This window comes from Lycorma delicatula, chromosome 4 (assembly GCF_047948215.1).
Source record: "Lycorma delicatula isolate Av1 chromosome 4, ASM4794821v1, whole genome shotgun sequence".
Taxonomy (NCBI): Eukaryota; Metazoa; Arthropoda; class Insecta; order Hemiptera; family Fulgoridae; genus Lycorma; species Lycorma delicatula.
Window position 1 is genome coordinate 96,152,495 of NC_134458.1, and position 22,753 is coordinate 96,175,247.

A 22,753-nucleotide genomic window follows, 5' to 3' on the forward strand; every position below is an offset into this window, starting at 1 on the left:
AATGCGGTCAGATATGTACTACAATTAACAATTACGTTAAATGTTATATATCTTAATTTTACATTAACGGTCTGAATGTTATACCTTCTATTCTCTTCATTAGAATCATCTGTGTATCCTTGTTATACTAAGATGTCACTGCATTATATTTTCCTTTATGTATACTGTAGACCCATAAATTTCACACAATTTATAATGAATTTTGAGAACATTATGATCTTTTGCACGAAGAAATCAAATCATAAACAATACATGACATCCTGAGACATCAGAAAATTATTTCATATGTATGTAGGATGTTCTAGGGATATCCTAACAAGATCCCAAGAATTCATAGTTTATCCCATTCAGTAAGTATAGCTCTAGGATATCACCAGGAAAATACATTTTTATATTCTAGAGATGTCCTCAAAATTTGGAACCTGTAGGACATCCTGCTTGAATGTCTGTTAGCTATCCTGAAGATGTTTTTGTGCTGTATGGGCTGTGAGTGAAAGAACTGATTGTCACAATCATTGCTATTACTGCCATAGGAAGGCAATCAATTTAATTGAAGAAAGGCAGATCTAATAAACTGGTTGAACCGATGATGTGCACACATTCAATTAGCTACTGTCAATTGCTATTTATTAGCAACAGGTTCTTAGATTTGAAATAAGCCTTGAAACTTACATAAAACAGATGTTGTGTATATCACTTACATGATATACACAAAGTTAGATTTTAGCAACAACAGATATAATTGAAAAATTGAAATGACTGTTTTTAAAACAAGTAAATTGTTAAAATTTATATAAATAACTTAATTAAGAATAAATTTAAGTATGACTTACTCGATCGATGAATTCTTGTGAAGTTTGAATGGTAATATTAATCAGTGGCAATTTGTATAATTCTAAAACTTCACCATAAATTTCATTCGCAATTTGTCCCAATTCATATCCTGTTTCACAACAAAATGTAAAAATAAATTAGAGATATTAAACTTAACAAGAACTTAATTTAATAAATTCAGTTATTTTTATTAATTATTATGGCTTACCTGAAAACAAAAACTTAGTAAATACCTCTGTAAATCTCAGTGAATACTAAATTTTATATTACTGATGATTTTTTAACTAAGCAGTAAATTAATTGTAATCTTGTTATGCTACTTATGATTTTACTGTTACATGATTTCAGTTTGCTTGGGATTATAATTACCATTTTTTTAATAATTTTCAATTGTATTTAAACACCTTCATTGTATTCAACTTTCAACACAGTGTAATATTTTTATAACAGAAAATCTTTTATTTTAAATAAAATGATGGAAAGATGTTTTCAGCTGGAAAGTCAGTTTGTAATTTATTAGCCTGGCTAATTTTTTACCATTAACGACGTAGTAATTGATCATTAATGACTGGTAATTTTCAGCTTGAAGTTTGACATTTACCTGTTAGATGTTGTTAAGATTCTACAACAGAAAAAATAACACAATATCATGGTTATTCTTTCTGTGAGACTAGATGAGGACATATGTAACGCTAACATGACGTTTAACTGACATGTCATATTGACTAACCAATAAGAAGGGAAATGCTGAATAAGATTTGGAGTTTTTACTCATACTCTACTTAATTATTTTCAATAGCATTTTTTAGTTAGTAACATTAAATCATTTTTTTATTCAGTTTTATTTTATTTACATAAATAAATCTTTTATATTGGTTGGTAGATATACAAAATAATACATTATGTACATCAAGCCAGGAACAGGTAGGGTATGCTACTCGATGGATAAAAAAAAAGAACTGTCCCAGCATTTGTCTGGATGGATCAAGGAAAACCTTAATGAGAAGAGTGTTACAAAATATGATTTGACAGCCTGTTTTTGTATCTTGAAAATTTATTCTAATTTTTTAGTGTTCCTGAAGAGATCTTATTACATTTTGGAATGTTTAGGTACATAGGCATAAACATTTAATAATGATGAAAAACTTAGCAATTTAATAAGATATTTCAATGCAAAACAGAGGTCATCTTAGGATGGCAAATGTTGTTACAAAGCTATTAATTTGTAACAAAACACTGTTGTAGACCTTTACAATTACAATAACTTTTTAAAACTAATATACCAACGATTATTGTAAACATTTATAATATTGATACCAAAATAGTTTTTGCTTTTAACTAAATTGTTGGAAACAAAATGCCTTTTTCAGGTTCACTTCATATCACAGATTAACTGCATTGCAATAACTTAATTCATTAATAGGTATTAATATTCCCTGATTGTATTCTAGGAAATATATTTATAAGCAATATGAACATCTTGGAATTTATTGATCAATTAATTACAAGTAAAATAACAATAACAGTAATATTACAACATATTGATCAACACAGCAAGATAATTCATAAAGAATATAAACTTCAAGATTAAAAAACAGCAAATACAGACACTTGTATACATATTTAAAGTTTGTATACTCAAAATTTACAACATAAGATAGCATAACTCTCAACAAATTCTTCTAATGAATAGGTTTTTTCAAACAAATAAATCTTTCAACTTATTTTAAAAATAAACTGTTTGCTATATACTCAAATGAGAAGGGAGATATTTTAGTAATTTAATTCCTAATTATGAATTCTCTTTTTAAAGAACTTCTAATCATATCAAGAAATATCCCTGTTCTCTGATTCTGAAAGGACGTTCTCTGTTTCTATTGTCACATGGATGGTTAGCACAAGTTGCTGCATACGACGAAGCCCACTGCAGGCAAGAGTTTCAAGGGTATGTATATATATATATATATATATATATATATATATTTATAGAAAGTATCCAAGTCCATTCTTTAATGAATCTTGACAATTTAATGTACAATTATTTTGCTTATTTCTACAAGTACAGGATTTTTAAGGTTATGATTTGAAGTAGCTTTATATACATATATATTCAAAAAAAATAATTGAAAAAATTTAGGAAAAATATATGGCTTTTAATGTTTCTAAATTATAAAACTTCACCATTTTTCATAAAGCATGTAAATGGAAAATATTTTAAGACAATGCAAACAATATAGAAGTTTTGGCTTCAATGTTCACAGATTTAAAGTCCTAGAAATTTTGCCTTTTCTATCTTAACAAGCCTGTAAAGATTCTTAGTAAATTGTAATTTTTACTCTGTGCATACAAGATGAGTTTACTGCAATGACAATTTTTAAAGGTATCCTCAACTTTCATTAGAATGGAATTTGACTGTAACGCACAACAATGGATAATAATACACATCAAATAAGATTATAATTTTAAAAATATAAAAAATTATCTTTCATTCAGGGACGCAGTACAAAATTATCCTGAACTCAAATTATCCCTCACCATCTTCTTGACAAGATAACTAACCAACCCCTGACATTAATCCACCTTTACTAAAGCTTGTCTTCTTTTCATTCTTGTACACCTTTCTTACAACAAATTATTAAATTCAATTTTACAAGCATACATTCTTATTAACATAAATTAGCATATCTTTAGGTGGCAAAAAAAGAAAAAGTTAACTTACCAAATGGAATATTAGTAAACAATTTATCATTAATTAAACCGATCAACATTTTAGAATAATTTTTCACATTAGTTATGAAACTGTTACCAGTAATATTCTTATAGAACCTCTCTACATCTCTTGTCAAGTTCGTATTTTTAGCAAAGTAATCTGACTGTAGCAATTCTTGTTGACTTCGATTAAATAATTCTAAAAAATAAAAAATAAAGAATCTTTTAAATTTTAAGATTATCTTTAACATAATAATATTACTTTTTGAAATATGTTATAAGTAAATAACTGTAGATTTTTGGATTAGTACATTTTATCATTTATGCTCATAATATAATCATTTAATCTATGATAATGGTTTCTTTACAGAGCAATTTAAAATGATTCATCTGGTTTCAAAAAAGTTTATTTTTCTAATTGTATACCACATATTGACCTACCATATCAAATGAAAGCAGAAGTCTTCGTGTTCTTAAGGATCATTACTAGATACCTCAATCAACTTAAATGATCTCTTTGCATTTAATCAGAAAATGGCAACCAAACAATATAAGGCTTTTTGAATGTTTCACTTGGCTTCTTAGGTCACTGTAACATGGCATAGCATTTTATGCTTATGTAAATTAAGGCTGCTGTATGTCACCTTTCCCATGACTAAGGATTAGCCAAACAATGTCATCTTTACTATTATGGAGTCAGTGAAAATGGACAAGCTAGAGTAAATATGCTAAGAATTCTACCAGTTTTTGATGATGTTTGAACAACAAAAGAAAAATTTTACAGAGCATTAATAGATAAGACACTAATTCTTACCACTCAGAATTTGTGATCTTCAAATATACAGCCGTTTGAAACTATATGAATAATTTTGAATTACTCTGTGTATTGATAAACTACTTACAACATGGACATTATTAGAAAATCACTAGATGTATGAGTGCATGGATGCCATTTACTATAAACATATATTACACTGGCAGGATACAAAATGGTATCATTAAAACATACATTAGGCAAGTCTGGGAACAATTTTTCAAATAAGATGCGAATTAACATGATTTAGGATTACAGGGCTGCAGAAAGTATAACTCTTCAACTATTCTGTATTTGAAGTAGCTCTTTTTAGTAACATAGTGACAGACTCCTAATATTAAATTTTCCAAGCATTTCATAGTTTAGAAACATGATAGAAATTGTATCCAAGAGAAACAGTAGGAAGTTCCAAATTTTTCAGATCTTCTTAAAAATATTAGGTCATAATTTAAAAACAATAAAAAAATGAAAGACTAAATACCATATTTTCCTATTTTACCACAAATGACCAGTTAGAGCTGCAACAGTTCTTTTTAAATGCACTTTGGAAAAACATCCTGAAAAAATTTTTGCAAGGGATCAAAACTACAGGATATAATTTAACAAAAAAAACAAGATGTACATTAAAACATACTATAGATCAAACATAACATTTTTAACAATGGAGTGGTACATCTAAAGATAAACCATCCAAATATTTATTTCTTACCAAATATTTTTCTGCTTTGTTCCCAAACTAATGAGTCTAAATGGTGAAGAACTTCGATAACTGTAGGTTCCATTACTTGTAAAGTTTTACTCCAATAACTATGAAAAAACTTAGCTCCTTCACACCATAAGTATTCAACATATCCAATGAATGATACATGAATATCTTTTATAACCTTTATAATAAATCATTTATAGAAAAAAATTAAATTAGAACATCAATAAAAAAATAGAATGTTTTTTTCACAGATTACATCACTAATAATAATTTACAGTAGAATTTTTAGATTTTGTTGCATGTAAATATCAGTCATACACCACATCAAAAGTTATGAAATTTAAAATCCACACTTAGAAAAAAAATTACAGAATAATGTCCAAATAATTTCTATTAACAATGAAATTCTGATTATGAGTACAGCAATGTTGAAAACAATGACAGAATAAGTAATCATACACTTGCCAGTTAGGTAGCCGTTAGTATATACCACGCATAAATGCCTTTCACATAATCCTGCCAAGTCTTTATGCTTGGGGTAGCTTCTGAGCTAAAGGTGATGGCATTATAAGTATGCGTACAGTAAGTATGAGTGATGTGAGAGTTGTTAGTGTGCGTGTGTCTGTGCACAGGTGATGTATACGAGTTGGTATGTTTGGTTCAAGTGTGTTTGGTGTTGTTTTGTGCTGGTTTTTTAGTTATGTGTGGATCTGTTTTTGTGTTTGTATGTGCTCTGCTATTTGCTTTGTTGTCTGAATGTGTGTGCTTCCCCCCCCCCCACTTCGGAAGTAATGCTTTACCAGCTATTCCCAGGAGAGGCAGGTCACCAGGGGTGGAGGTTTAGTCGGTAGTGCACAGGAATATACACCTTTTTACTACCTTGTGGAACCTGTTAGTGAGCCCAACACTGCTTTGGCGCCTGTAAATGGGGTTCCTCCACCTCTTTAAAAAAATAAAAAGGTCTTTATGCTGAGGCTTATTTAAAACTCCTGTTTTAAGCAAAATATCAACAAGAAATAAATATTAAAAAACATGACTGTCAAAAAAAACATTGCCAACAAATATTGCTCTTTAATATAGGATAATTGAAGAGTGTGCAGGTGATACTTACATATTTTTTCAAATTTTTAAATATATTTAAACATATATATACATATACATATTTATGTAGCATATGACACTCCCAGTAACATAAGGATCAACGCATGATCATACACCTAAATCAGTTCAGCCATTAAGCTTCTACAGTGAAACAAACGTACATACATACATATATAAACAATAACAATTACACCCCTTTTTGGACAATCATATAAAAACAGTAGTTACATGAATAAAACTGATCATTTGATCTATCAAATGATAAATTTGAAAAAATCTATCCAATGAATGAGTCATTTTTGAGTAACTTGAATCTCAACACTTCATTCTGAACGATTCGGAAACCTTGTATCTCATATGTGAGATCTGAGTTATTCAATAAAAACAGGGATTATTAGTTAATATTTTGCAATAAAGAACATGCTTATATGATCGAACATATTGCCTGTCAAAAAACATATGATTTTTGTTTTCTTAAATGTTTATAAACAATAAGTAAAAAGAAGCAACACCAACAAATAAGAACAAGAAGAAATAACATGCTAACATGATCGAACATACTGCCTGTTAAAAAATCATAAGATTTTTCTTAAATGTTTATAAATAATAAATAACAGTAAAAATAATTTAAAATAAACTGATAATTTTTTTTTTTTTGGCCTTGTAATTATAATTAAACATATATATATATATATATATACATATTTATATAGCCTACGACACTACCCGTAACGTAAGGATTCCAACACAGGGTCATACATCTAAATCTGTTGGACACTGAGCTGCTATGGTTGAATAAACATACATATATACACCCTAAAAACATTACAATCCTTTTTGGGCAGTTGTGTAAAAAGATTGTTCTCATCTATATCAAGATGCTTAAGAGTCAAACTAATCCACCACCACCATTTAATATCCCATTTCTGGGAAGCAGAAATTTTGCTGACCTTATTTATTTCAGGCATAAAAGAATTCTGATTCATAAATTTTTCACAGATTCATTGGTTATTTCTCCTTGAAAGTCATTTTGTATGCTTTCTAATCAGAACTTGCAGAAGTATTCAGAAAGCAATAAAACTGAAGAAACTTAATATATTATTCATATAATTGGGTTTATCCATTTCATTAAAAACTATATAATATTTTAGGCAAAGTTTATTTTACTAACAATATCATTTCAGTGTTTCTGATAACAACGTAACCTTGGTGGTTATATAAACAGTCAAAATAATAGAATTTTCATTTTTGAGAATCTATAAGCTTTCCATAAAAAATCACATCATTCAGGGAAAATTTGTGTTTGGAGTGATGTATTTTTTTAGAACTATCAGTCCTATTTCTTCTAAGGGAGACATTTGAGAATTATCGAACAATTATGATGAACTTCATACATTCCATTACTTAAATATGATGAAAGGAACTAGTGGATACATCAAGATGAAGCAATCAGTTATAACTCAATGATACAAGGTGTGGCTATTAAATAACGAGATTAATGCTGCTACAGAAGAACTGCACATGCACCAAATTCATATGACTGACAGCTGTGTAGCATGAAGCCTTCTCTTTCGATTGTTGCTACTCCAGTTTCTGTATACATATTAGTCTGGCCGTGGCCTTCATTTGGATGACATCTGTTTTTGTTTTGCCAAAAAAATGTTACGTGTTTTATTAGAGCAAAGAATTGTCATGAAATTTCGTATGAAACTTGGAAAAACTGCTACTGAAACTTATCTTTTATTAAAAAAAAAGTATACGACAATGAATGTTTATCACATGCATGAGTTTTTGAATGGTTTAAGCGTTTCCAAAATGGCTAAGACATTGAAGATGATGTTCGCCTGACCTGACATTCATCATCATCATCGGGCATGGAAGGGCGACCTGCCCTTCCATGTCAAAAAGGATAAAAATATATAAAAAAATTGGTAATCTGATCCGATCTGGCTGTTAGTTAAATATTCATGTGATTGCTGAATCTGAAGGAATTGACAAAAAATGGGTAAGGCAAATTTTACATAACAATTTTAACATTCAAAAATTGTGCGTGAAAATGGTGCCTAAAATTCTCACAATCGAACAAAATGAAGCTCGTGAAAATGTTTGTTCTGACACTTTGAATGCCATTGAAAATGACCCAAACTTCTTGGAAAGAGTGACAGTATGTGATGAATCTTGGTTTTTCATTTATGCTCCAAAAACTAAATGTCAATCGATGCATTGGAAGGCCCCAACTTCACTAATAGCTCGAAAAAAAGCTCGAATGAGCAAATCAAAATTCAAAGCGATTTTGATTGTTTTTTTTCTGATATTCATAGGATTGTGTACCTTCACTGGGTTCCTGAAGGTCAAACTATTAATCAACTTTACTACCTTGAGGTCCTTGCTCAACTTTGTAAAAAAATAAGAAAAAACAACCTGAACTGTGGAAGAACAAGTCATGGGTTCTTCATCAGGACGACACACTGGCTCACACTGCATTGCCTGTCAAGACATTTCTAGCCAAGTATAAAATCCCAGTATTAGACTATCCACTTTATTCGCCTGACCTGGCACCATGTGACTTTTATCTGTTCCCCAAAGGCAAATGTATTAAAAGGAACAAGATTTCAGAACATTGAAGCTGTGAAAGAAAAAGCAGCATGCATCATGAAAAAGCTCATAGAAGAAGACATCCAGCACTACTTCGAACAATGGAAAATTTGCATGGAGCATTGTAGGGATTGAGGAGGGGTGTATATTGAAGGGGATAATAACTAAATCTGCAGCATTATTCTCATTATTTAAAAGCCACACCTTGTATGTGTTAGGTGATTTTTTGGGGCTGATGAAATTCTCATGGTAGTGGCTTTCTCGATCTTCATCCCGTTTTCCTTTGAACTTTATTTGAGCATTTTTGTAAGAAGATGTTTACTCAAATAGCCTCCAAACACTTGATAAATTTAAAATAAACATTCAAAACTGCTATCTGAACATTTTATACGCAACAATAAAGAATGCTTCAACCGGCGTGAAAAATTATATTCAAGCATGCACAGAAGTAAATAAAAAGCATTTTAAGCATTTATTAAAACATTTTAGTAATAGCATAATTATTTTAAAAAAATATTAACAAAAAACACAGGCTGATAAATAATTAACTTTTTGATAACACTACTAAGAAGACTAACTGGACAGTACAACTTTGTATTGCCTGCTAAAATATGCTAATAATAGTGTAATAAACTGACGATGTGAAATAGCTCATGGTATTCCAAAGCTGAATGTAAATACTTCAGTAAGTAAAAATGACATTTCTGATTTTCTCTTGAATAACATCATTAAGATACAATTAACAACTTTCTATATGATTAAATAATATTACCACTACAGAGAACTGATCTCAATAATTTTTTTGCAGCAATTCAGAATATTCATAAATTTTTACAACATTTAAAAAAAAGGATGATGTTAATTTAATGCTACCATTTTTAATAATTCTATTGTAATACTATTTTTTATCTGTCAGCGTATGTATATATTTTATTTAAAATAGGCTACATAGTGTTTTTTTAGATTTATTTCTTTAAATATAAATAAAATTAAGATTTTTATAAACTCTTTACTGTACTTAGAGATCTGATAATGATAATAAAAAAAAGTGTTATGTTTCCAGTCAATGAATTATTCAATTTTATTTTACAACAAATTTATTTCCTGCTACTAAAATCTTTCTCATAAACTTTTTAAAATGTTTTGCACTTAAAGTTTTATTTTGACTAAATAAATCATGTCAGTAACTGACCTACTTATCAAAGGTTTTTATGATAATTAAACGATGATTAAAGGGCCTTTGTTTATCCAAATCAGAGCCAATTTATTAACTCTGACCACTACAAATTTCTGACAATACTAAATCTAGACACTCATAATTCATAAAAACACTGTAACACTGTTAACAGCTACAGTTTACACTGTAAAACAGTGTAAATAGCACTGTTTAACTCTCTGTCACTTGCATTGGAATGTACAGTACACCAAGTGTCTTTCTCCACATTTTTTGAAAGCATTGTTTTACAGACGTGAAACTTTTTGCACCTTCACTTCACAACCAAGCTCATTTTTAGTCTAATTATTTTATGATTTGCTTAGATTCAGTGGGTAAATTAAGAGACTGCTTGTGATTTGTAAAGTATACTATTGCATGTGATGCTATATTTTATGAACCATTAAGAAGTATGTATGGAACATGTTTTTGGTTTGTTTGTAAAATACATACAGAATATCAAATGAAGTGTAAATCTTTTCAGATAATAAAAATGATGTCGATGAATATATATTTTATTACAACAATTACATCTCATTAATTAAAATCTGCATTACTGTTATATCATTTTATTTTATTTGAAAGCCAATAGTGATTTTTATCTACATAAAAGCTGTAAGGAAGTGCAAAATAAAATATGTACTACATTGATTATTAACAGTACAACATTATAGTGTGAATTAGCAGTTAGAATACATTTTTTTTTTGTTATTTTGCAAAAGTCACTACGAGCAATTTTATTAACCGTCCAGCATTAAAAAGCAGATAAAGATAAAATTAAATAATGTTACTCGTATTTATATACAACTATTATTTTCTAGAAAAGTTTAGGTTTTTATTATTGATATTACATATATATGAAGATAAGGAAAATTATCATAATAATGTATATAAATTTATTAAGCAAAAAAAAAATTCTTACTGCAATGTATCAATAAAAAAAATTACTCATTGATACACAATAAATGCTGTGCATGTCATGATATTCTACACAATGATGCACGAGGTGGAGTATTAAAACACAAAAACTAAAAATGCAAGAAAAAACTGTTGTTTTAATATATTAACAACATCAGACGTTCACTGAAATGTTATAACAGAGGTCTCCATGAAAAAATAAGCACTCTAATAATAATAAATCCATAATGATAATGTATGATCAAAAATAAAGAGCTAATCTGAACCTGTGATTTCTAAGATGTAATGAAAAATAAACTTGTACAAATAAATAATAAAAAAAAACCTAAAAATTTTATAATTACCTTGTCATATTTTCCTGCCACCTTTGAGATGAAATGCGTGATCTGTGTAAGGACTTCACCCTTCATTAAACTAGTAAAAAACTTGAGAGCTTTTGCATATAAGTCTTTTAACTAAAACAAAACAAAAATTAACATTATTCATCTTAAGAACTTAATTATTTTAGCTTAAAAACTGTAAAACTCAATAAAAGGATACTCTCAGAAAAATTATGCTACTAAAAGCTTACTTAAAATCAAATAATTTCATACCTCTATCATGATGTATATTTCAAGCCTTTATAGTAAATTTCAAGCCAGTTTGTTTTTCTGCTGTAATCAGTGGCTTTGAAATCTATAAGCGCACAAATATGTTTAATATATTAATGATACTCTGTACGTTACATCACAATATAAATAAATTTTTTTTGAAATTTAAGGGTAAGGATATTTTTAAAAAATAGTAAACTTTCTAACAATCTTTCTTTAAAATAATTTTAAATATTAACCAAAAAATTAAACAATATTAAAGAATGTGGACACTATCTGAGAGCTGTTGAAATGTACTAAATTCAATATTTAATGGTTCAATTTGGTTAGTTAAATGCATGTTATTTAACTTGAGCTTGGTGAGATAGTGCTAAGTCGAGGGTTTGATGTTGTTCTGTTACAGCATCCAGACATTGTATCTGGTGAACTGCCAGGTTTTTCTTGTTAGAAAAGGTTTTATTTTGGTCCAGATATTATGTCCGCCGTTTTGTGCAGAAAAAAGGTTGACTACATCTTCAATTGACAGCTCTCAAATAATCATCACACTGTGGTCTGCGTGGATGTTCTGAACTTGCATCTGTATGTTGCAAGTTCATATTTTCAATATAGAGATCCTGCTGATCGTCATCTTGAGGTCTGGGATAGTATCCTTCTATTCTCTGGTACTAGTCCAATCCTTATCAGTGCAGATGTGAACGCTAAGTCACTTTTGTGGCATAGCAGTTTCACCGATTATGGCGATGAATTAGTAGAGGGCTTCTTAGCCCAGCATGGTCTTCAGGTATTTAATGTACCTGGGAATTGCCCACTTATGCAAGTAATGTAGGTGGGCAATGGAGTCTGGAGGAATGAACATCAACGTTATCGTTGGTAGGTATATCCCTACCAATGTTTGTAACTGGAAGACAGTAGATGATTGCTCAAGCGATCATCGATTGATTCTTTATGGGATTGCTGGTGGTTTGGATGAGCACTACCAATGTAACATTCTGGTTCAACAAGGTCGTTTTCTGCATGGACATGTGGACTGGAAAAGAATTGTTGATTTTCTTTCGGCTAGGCTTCGAGTTTTAGATTGGAGTTTGGAGGTTCTGGATTTGGAGAACCTGGCAGCGAGTCTGTCAGTGGCCTTTATTGATGCCACCAAAAGTTCAATTCCCCACAGTTCTGGTCACGAGAGACTTGCTCCATGGTGAAGCAGGGAATTATCAACTTTGAAATGGGCTGCCAGTCATTTGCGGAGAGCTTATCAACGTGAGGGAGATTCGGAACGGCAGACAGTTCTTGTGACTGAATACAGAGATCGTAGGTCTCAATATTTTCACAAAGTTCAATCGAGAAAGACGGATTCCTGGCATTCCTTTGTGCGTGAACAGGGAAACAAGGATCCCTGGGAAGTTGCCTATAGGGTATTGGGACACAAATGACGTACGGACGTTCATCTGTCTGCCCTCTCGACCTGCTTTGGTGTAATTTCAGATATGTCTGAGATATTATGCAAATTACTTGACGATTTACTACCTGACAACATTGAAGCTGGAGAAACCACATACCATCTGTGGGTGCAGCATGAGGTTGTTCAGTTTCACAGGGGTGCAATAATATTCTTAGAGATTACCAATGCTGAAGTGAGTCAAGTTATCTGCAGTTTAGGTAGGGGCAAGGACCCAGGTTTTGATGGAATAAATGCAGAGCTCCTTCTTCACTCAGTTGGGGTTAGTATGAAAACAATCACACACATGTTTAACAAATTACTGTTTGGAGGATACTTCCTGGTATGTTGGAAGATGAGTATTGTTAAATTGTTGTTTAAGGGGAGGCGATATGGATAACGTTGTTACATTGTCATATAGGCTCTTAATGTTGCTGCCAGTTATTGGTAAGGTCTTTGACAAGGTTCTGTACCTGCGTATAAATGAGCAGCTGATCTCACAAACCTTACTGATGGAATATCAGACAGGTTTCATCCTGGAAAGGATACCGAGGACGTCATACTCCACATGATGAGTGTAGTAAGAGCTCTCCCATTAAAGTCCATCAGGGCTAGGAATGGAGGGGGGTGGCAACCAGAAGCGTCACAAGGCGGGTGTCTTCCTCTATGGGATTGGGATGAGGTAAGAGCTACCAAGTCAGGGGTATGAACTAAAGTTGAGTTCACTAAGGGAACTAGGAATAAATTTCATTGCTGCGAATAACATTTTTTGGTGGTATTTTATTTATTCAATTGCCTCAAATTTATGAGACATTTACACACAAATTGGCTCTATAAAGTGTAGAGAACTAAGCAAGGGGTTCGTGCTTCCACAAACTTGGTTAGCTAGTTCAGAGGACAATGAAGTAGAACAGTCAAGATTGTCCAAAAGAAGCCTACATCGAAGATGAAGGCTGAGTCATTAACTCATTAATGAAAATGTTTATCGAGGCATTTACATCGGTGGCATCCCAACGAGACCTGGCTTATTACTGAGATGAAAAAAGTTACATCGCAAAAGACGACTCCCATTAAAGCTCATCAGGGCTATGAACAGGGGGGGCAACCAGAATCGTCACACAAGGCAGGTATCTTCCCCTATGGGGTGGGGATGTAGTAAGAGCTAGCAAGGTGTCCTGGGAATTTCCCTGGACATCTCCGGTGTGTTTAATAACCTGTGGTGGCCTTCTGCCATTTATCAATTACAAAAGAGACAATGCACTGATAGTAAACTGTGAGTAATGCAAAGTTACTTCAGGTATCGGGATGTGCTGCTCCATGAGGATGGGCATGAGGTAGGCAAGATGGTGTCCAAGGGTTGTCCTCAGGGCAGCGTGTTGGGTCTATTGTTGTGGGTGGTGGAGTTTGATTCCCTTCTGCGGCTGAGATTGTCCAGCAGGTATCTCATTGTGGCTTATGCCAACAATGGACTCCTGCGGGTCAAAGGAAACTTGCAGAGGGAGGTTGAGTTCTGTGCAACCCAGGCATGCAGGATACTTGAGTTGTGGGGGTCATCAACATAAGATGATGTTCAACCTGGAGAAGACCACGATGATGCTTTTTAAAGGCCACTTGACAGTGAGGCGTCAGGTTCGTGTTTCAATGTCAGACCTTCATATTAAATATGTTCAAGTTCAAAGTACCTCAGGATGTATCTTGATGAGAAATTGCAGTTCAAGAAGCAACTAAATTACATTGCAAAGAAAGCCTGTCGTGCCTTTTTTGGTATTTGATGAGTGGTCAATCCTGATAGGGGGGGTCTTAATTTTAAGACTATGAGTATCCTATATAAGGGCATGTACGAGGCAATTATGCTGTATGCAGTGCATGTTTAGGTGGATAGGCTAAAATTTAAAAGCTATCGGGATATATTATTAAGAAGCTGAACAACTAATATTATTAATGGTAACAGGAGGTTACTGTACTATTTCATCGGAGGCAATCTTGGTGATTCAGGCATGAAATTGGTATATTTAATTACATCAGAAAAGCAGCAGCATTATGTTGCTAAGAAGTCAGGTGAATTGACTTCGGAAAAAATTCACAAGATAGAACAGCATGGTAATGCTTTATGGCAGATCAGATGCGATGAGGCAGCAGGTTGGTGTTATATGCATGATCTCTTCCCAGATGTTGGTTTGCAGGACGCCCCTTGGGTTCACCCTAACAAGTATGTGATGCAATTTCTTTCTGGTCATGGTGCCTTCCGAGGCAGACTCCAGCAATTTGACCTGATGGATTCACATGTGTATCCAGAAGATTGTGGACAACTAGATGACGCATACCATGTAATTTACAAATGTGCGAAATATAAACTTTTGCGTACAGAGACTATTTGTTGGCTCGACATTATCAGGTCGACAATAGATCTCTGTGAGAATTGGAAAAACCAAGCCAAATGGGTAATCATTAAAAATTTCATCGGGTGCCCTGTAAGAGAACTGATTGCCGAGGGAATTTAGGGTTCCACCTGGTCTTTCCTGTGTCGTAGTTTTGTTATTCTGGTGTTATGAGAATTGATGTTTTTGTAATGTTGTGTTATTTTAGTCATATTTTTAAGTTCATTTTTATTTTTTGTTTTCCGTTATGTTATGGTTGCATGTTGAATTCAACTTCTAACCTATCAGGTAGGTAGTTGCGTCTGTAATTTAAGTTCCTTCATGTCACTCAGTCTTGTTAAAGATTCGACATAGATGTGTTTTTTTTTTTAACGAGTCCATTTCCTAGTAGTACACTGATGGGAATATCACATATGGTATTCGCATCGGTGTGGCATTCTGACTGAGGCAAGAACAAAACTGAGAGATGCCTTTTTCTGGGGTTCTGAAGATGACCTCCAGTAAAGCCCATAAGGGTAAGGTACGGAAGGCGTTGTTGCGACTGAAACTGCCACATGATCCACTGTCTCTTAGGCATCCTGATTTCCCTACGGGATCAGGATGCCTAAGAGAATGATTTGGTAATGTCAAAGTGTAATAGTTCACAAGGTAGCAGATGAAACTAAAATTTAGGTGGTTCAAGCTCACAAAATTTGTCGCCAAATTTGTTCTAAAACACTTAACAAGAGCAGAAAGACAGTCTTGCAGCAATCTGTCATAAACTATTGGATCATGTTAATGACATTGCAACCTTCTAATAATAACTGGCAATGAGACATGAACATATGGATACGATGTAGAAAACAAATCTCAGTTGTCACAGTCAAAAAAAAATTGTCATAGAGGCTGTAAAAGTCATGCAAAAGTCATTCAAACACAAAGGTGATGTTAATAGTATTTTTTACATCTAAGGCATTGTTTGCTTTGAGTTTCTACCTCCAGAGCAGACAGTCCATTGTTAAAACTATGTAAAAGTCATCAGATGTCTCTGAAAAAATTTTAGGAAGAAAAGACCTGAACTTTGATGTGACAACTCACTGTTTCCTACACCATCATAATTCACCAGCCCATGCATTACAGCTAATTCACAAGTTTGGTACAAAAAATTTCTTCATTGTATTCTCTTACCCACTACAGCCACCAAACCTAGCCCCTACTAACTCTTTTTAATTCTAAAATTAAACTGCAATTAAAAGGACAGATATCTGAGGCAACAGAGTCCATAAAATAAAATCTCCAGGACACTGAATGCTATTTCACAAAGAGCATTCCAGAGCTGCTTCTCAAAGTGGAAGGGACTTTGGGAAAAGTTTGTGCAACAGGAAGGAGTACTTTAAAGGAGATAAACTGTATAACGCTGTAAAAAGTCAACAAAATACAGTCATCTCCTGTTTATCCACGAGCAGTTTAAATACACTGCAGCTTAACCGCAATGCCTCTCAGAAAAAATAAAAACTTATAAAGAACCTAAACATTTTTTTAATTTTTTCATCGGTGACTCCTTCATTCATTTGCTATTTTCTTATTTTGAATACGATAATGCTATAGTACAGTTCATTGTGGATATGATAACATGATAGTTCATTGTGGGATATTATTATGCTATGCAAATTACAAAGTTCAATTAAAAGAGTTTTAGTTACTAAATCCTGTCTTACTAAAAAAAAAAATCTGAAAGAGTAAAATGGATACAATTTATTAATTCTTTTTTAATGTCTGTATTTTTTTCTCGTTAGCATCTGTAGTTTTAATTAGTGTTTGTTTATGCATTACTTAGTACATACACTACTGTATGTATAATCTATTCACATAAAATATTAATGTTAGTGAAAATTTGTTATATGTTAATACATATTTTGAATAAACTTCTAGACATTATTTTTAACAGGTACATAATAGTGTAGTGTACTGTATTTTATTTTATTATTTACCATTATACCTTAATATAATAGTACATGAAAATACTGTGCTGCAGTGCAGTATTTACATGCATTATTATAACAGATCATTTTAACACATTACTTTATTAAATATTGTTTTTGGATCAACTGGAATTTTGGTATGATTTTTGATTATATATGATCCTCTTCCCGGTTATTATCATGGATAATCAGGAGTTGGCTGTATTCTTTTTAAAAAAAAGTTCAGTTATTTTTTTGGTCAAACCTTGTAAGTAATATGTAAATTGTAAAACAACATTTAAAAAAAAAAATTAAACTGTTTTAAATACTGTCAGTCTATTTTATTAGATATTTAAATAATATAATGGCCAAAATATCTGTAAACTATACAGGTCCATCTAGATACCTAGGGAAACACCTCATAAATCTTTTTAACTGTATCTTTGGGGAAGGCAGATCAAAAGCATTGATCAGAAAACTTGAAATTAGATATAAAAATGTCGGTGATTTTATGCATTTGAACTGCTCTTTATGAAATTTTTCATAGTTCTAGATAACTTGCACAAATTAAAGGAGCAATATTAGGAAAAAATCATCATCATATGCCTAAGTGGTCTATTTTTCAGTATAGATGAATAATGATTTTGTTCTTTGCATTGCTATATTACATAGAGTAAATATTTCTGTCCCTGAATCGTGTTTGTGTTGTTTTATACTATATTTAATATTATTGTTATTTTTTAATTTTCCTTTACTATGTCCATTTTCCTTAATTTGGATAGTTACAGTTATTTCGCATATGCTTTATAGCAGTGCATTTTGAATTATTTGAGAATGCTATTAAATTTTTCTACATACATTTGTTATTTTAATATTTAATACTGGCTTTGACTAAGCATATAACATGTTGTGCAGTCAATAAAATAATTCTATTTCAAAGTCTTACCCTGCCTTCCCCTATTATTAAATAACCAAATTTCCAACTGATGACAAATTACAGAATGAGTATTTCCAATTACTGGTGACTGTTATCAATTAAAGATATATTTGTGTAAAGTCGACAACATAGATGTAGAATTAGGTAACTTGGACATAATAATTATTTTAATAAATTCATTCTTGATAACTTACAATTTCTTATGTTTGAGGAATAAGATAAAATATACACCTAACATCAGTATAATATAATAAATGTATGATATTAGAACTTACATTTTCTATAACCCAGATAATAGACTGTCGAATAGTTTCCCCTGTTTCTCCCATTGCTTCCCACAATTCCGAAAAAATTTTTGGTAAATTTCCAATTTTATCTCTGAAAAAGATTACTGAATACTTTAAACATGCCTCACAGATACACATTTACATATACATAAAACAGGTACTCATGAATAATTTCACAATGTGATCCACAGTAAATAACTTTAAACACTATTATATTACAAAGAAATAACAACACTGAAAAGAAATCCTTCTTCCTGAAACTCAACAATAATAAAATGTACCAGAGGGATAAATAATAAAAAAAAATTATTGGCTGCTTTATTTAAGTTCCAGAATTAAAATATGTATTACTCATCTTGATATTAGACCAAATGTCAAGCCCTGTTCTGCAACCTGGACAATATCTAGAAGTATACAGTTATGTTTAAGTCATATTTAAATAATAAAAAAACTATGTCGTTGGAGATAAAAACTGAGAACTAGAAAAAATACAGAATTAAGATGTCGGTCTTGTAGAGCAACCAAAAATACATCATCCTCCTATAACTGTGGAATTATTAAGTGTTCAAGCAAGTTCAAGAAATAAACACAGTGACTTAAACCAACCATCAGACAACCATTAACTTTTAAAGATCTGTAAGCACACACACCTTCATTGTGAGTCATTGCATGTCAAACTACTTCATATGGATTGTCTGTACCCCACATCCTAATGTTGTGGAAATTTTCCTAACCACTTCATGAATACTATAATATAAATTTAATATGAAACAAATAAATAAATGCAATATAAAGTAGGAATCAACTAGTTTAACTAAATGGTTCAGCTAAGTTCGGAACTTGACAACAAATTTCTACATACATCATACCACACTCACTAAATATTACTAGAAATAAATCTGATTAGTTATTTCTTTCCATCTAACCAATTCCATCCACAACATTATCCTGCCACCAAGAGATCCTGTCAGCAGCTGACACTCAACCCAATCCTTGACATTCTTGAGTTTTAACTGCCAATTATTAAACATATGAACTTTTATTTCATGCCTTATAATGGTAAATAAATTGACAACTAAACTCATTTCATACACAAGCCAGATTTCAATGTAAGTACGCATATTCGTGCCTCATCTAGAGGATGCATCATGATCTAATGGAATAGACAGTACTAAAACTTGAAAATACACTTCATTTGACTCTACTACATAATATTACAGGACTAACATTTTTTTCTTACTTAATACTACTTAAGATAACTACTTTTAGATATTACTTTGTTGTAATTAATTTATAAACATCCTATATAAAAATCAGTAAATTCTCTAACTGGGAGGTCCACATAAAATTATTAATGTAAGTATAAACAATTCAAGAAAAGGATAGGACACATCTTAAAATTTACTTATGACTAACTTTATAAACTAAGAAGCAGGTAATATTTTTATTCTGTAAACCTTTTATTTTTTAAATAAATGCACTAATTAATTTTTTTTCTTTTGATTTATATTTTACAAATTGAGAATATAATATTTTTACAGAATTTATTGATTACATTATTTTTAGAAGCTACAATTATTTTTAAATAAGTTACAACAGTAAACGAAATCATTTATGAACTTACTTGTGCAGCAATTCAGCAGAAAAATCTGAGTGCATTCATAAGACTGATGATTTTTTTATTCATTTTATTGCTAGCAGCAAAAATACCTAATCCAGCCTTTAAGAAAACAAGCCGTTTTATATTCAAATTAGAAATACTTTCCCTGATTTATCAAATTATTTTAACATAGCAATTAGGCATAGGTCATAATTAACCAAAGTCCTGATGTCGAAATATCACTTTCATATATGACTGACATACTTGCCAACAAAGTCAGCATATGTATGTTAACAAGCTGTTTTTATAAATCTCTCAAATTCTATGAATTCTTATAAAGAATTTTTTTGACAACTAAGAGATCATTAGGTCATGAGAAAATATTACTGGAAAGTTTAAAAAATAACAATCAGTTAAAATTTGACCTATTTATTTAGATTTTAGGAGAAAATAGGCTGCCCCACTAGCTATCAAAAGGTGTAAGCTGTGGTATAAGACACAACGGAGCCATGGCAGCTGTCATAATTCCCATGGAACCTACCTAAAAAAAAAGGGACCTTAGCACTCATAATACCATTAGCCCAAACAATTATAAATATCACATAAAAGTAAGTACAACAAACCTGAATGATATTTCTTCTGCAAGGTATAAGTACATATTAAAAGCATCTTTCATATAAAATTCATTTTCTGTAAACGACTCATTAACTACAACCTTGAAGTAATCAATATCATCTTGAATGTTTCTCAAATCCCTGAAAACATTTTACAGTAAAGTTCAATTACAATTTAGATAAAAAATTTAAAAAATATAATTTCATTTCCTACTCACTAGCAATAACATCATCAACATTAAAATATAGAAAGACATAAAGCGAATACTTATATAATTTCAAAAGACTTTTTATATAGTGCAGTGAAATTCCAGTTTGCTACAGTCAGTCACAAAAAAAAATGCCAATAAAAGTAACAGGCAATACTATTTATTGACACAATAAAAATAATTATATTACACTTTATTTTATAACAAAAGTTGTAAAAATGTTCAACTGTGTCCGAGTTAGCTTGCACTCTAAATTAAACTCTTCAGACACTGTGCTACAAGCAATGAGACTGTTGTTGCTATTGGCTGTGTTACTTGTATAAGAATTAAGTTTATGATGAGTTCAAAGAGTTGATGTGAACAAGATTGCACTTTTTCATTTATAATGTTTTATGTGTTTGTATGTTTTGAGTTGGTGAAGTGATTTCTAGTTTATGTCCTATGATGTTTATTTTCACAATTTCCATTTTATTGATTTTTGTGCGGGTAATTTAAAAAAAGCATTCAGTGGTGAAGTGCTATCATATACACAGTAAACTCACAAAAATCAAACTGACTTAAAAAAAACAGTGTTATAGATTTCAGATTAAACCTTTCAGATTACCTTTATAATAAAAGCAAACGTAAGTGGTACAAATAAATAACTAATAACTTGTTTATGCATATACATAACTTAATGACTGATACAATAGAACAGCAAGTTACAGTATTCTGTATTGACTGAAGGGAGCCACCATTTACAAAAATAAACATTCCACAATTATCTACTTGCGTTATCAACAAATAATTTTAGACCTCAGTCGAATTCGATCATTCATTGTTTCAACATGTTCTAACAAGGTAACACTAATCTTTAAGTTATACAGTACAGTTAAATTAGTACTGTACGTGATGTTTCTTTTTTCTTCTTTTTTTTAAATTACTGTACAGTATTTATTTGTTCATTTGTATGTGTATTTGTATGAGCACGTTTTGTGTTTTGTAACTGAAAATGGCGATGAAAAAGAAACAATTTCTATGCAAGAAAAAATGAATATGTTTAACTGTATAGACAAAGGAGAAAGCTTAAAAAAAACCTTGGTCTAGGAGTTCTAAAGCAAACTGTTTCTGAGTGGAAGAAACAGAAACAGTTGAAAACTTTTGTGTGAAAATGATCACTAAAGATAATTTGGGAAATAGAGCTAGTTAAAGAAATCCAAAGCATTTGGATGGCATTTGTGTATGTGGTTTTGTCAAGAACATGACCAAGGAATTCCAATCTCTCAGCCAACTGCTACAGTCAAAAGCTCTAAGTCTCAATAAAAAAATTAGGAGGTGAATCGTCATTTACTACTAGTGATTGTTGGTTAGCAAGGTAGAAAGAACGACAGTGTATACGCCTACTAAAAATCTGTAATGAAAATCTTTTTAGTGATAGTGTAGATAGTGAAGAGTTTAAAAAAAAATATTTGTTAAATTTGTTGCTTAAGAAAATTTAACTGCTAATCAAATATTTAACGCAGACAAGGCTGGTTTATATTTTAGGATGTTACCAACAAAAACATTAGCCTCAAAACTTGAATCTTTGGCAAAAGGCCACAAATTTAGTAAAGAAAGAGTGACACATCTACTCTGCAATATGGAACAGCAAGATTAAAGTTGCCATTGTTACTTTTAACAAAATTTGACAAAGAACAAATAAATCTTAAATAAACAATATAAGAAAAGTTAATTATTTTTAATAAACTTTAACAGTTTGGGATGAAACTGATAAGACGACCCACTCAAAAGCCATAAAAAAGATTGGCTAGATGCCCCAATGGAGGAATCACGTACTGCATCAAATATCATTGATAAAGATAGCGATGCTGACAATAACTTCAATCAGTTATTTCAA

General features: G+C 31.2%; 1 protein-coding gene across 3 annotated transcripts in view; it reads right to left on the reverse strand.

Moving 5' to 3' along the window:
• Window positions 1–22,753, reverse strand: part of Apoltp (Apolipoprotein lipid transfer particle) — a 262,249-nt gene that overhangs the window by 58,665 nt on the left and 180,831 nt on the right. For all 3 annotated transcript variants that reach the window (XM_075363702.1, XM_075363703.1, XM_075363701.1), the window contains 6 exons: window positions 20,678–20,809; window positions 18,443–18,545; window positions 11,235–11,345; window positions 5,067–5,241; window positions 3,554–3,742; window positions 834–943 (listed from right to left, as the gene is read on the reverse strand). In XM_075363702.1, coding sequence (XP_075219817.1) covers window positions 834–943; window positions 3,554–3,742; window positions 5,067–5,241; window positions 11,235–11,345; window positions 18,443–18,545; window positions 20,678–20,809 — 820 coding nt within the window. The remainder of the gene's footprint in view (window positions 1–833; window positions 944–3,553; window positions 3,743–5,066; window positions 5,242–11,234; window positions 11,346–18,442; window positions 18,546–20,677; window positions 20,810–22,753) is intronic.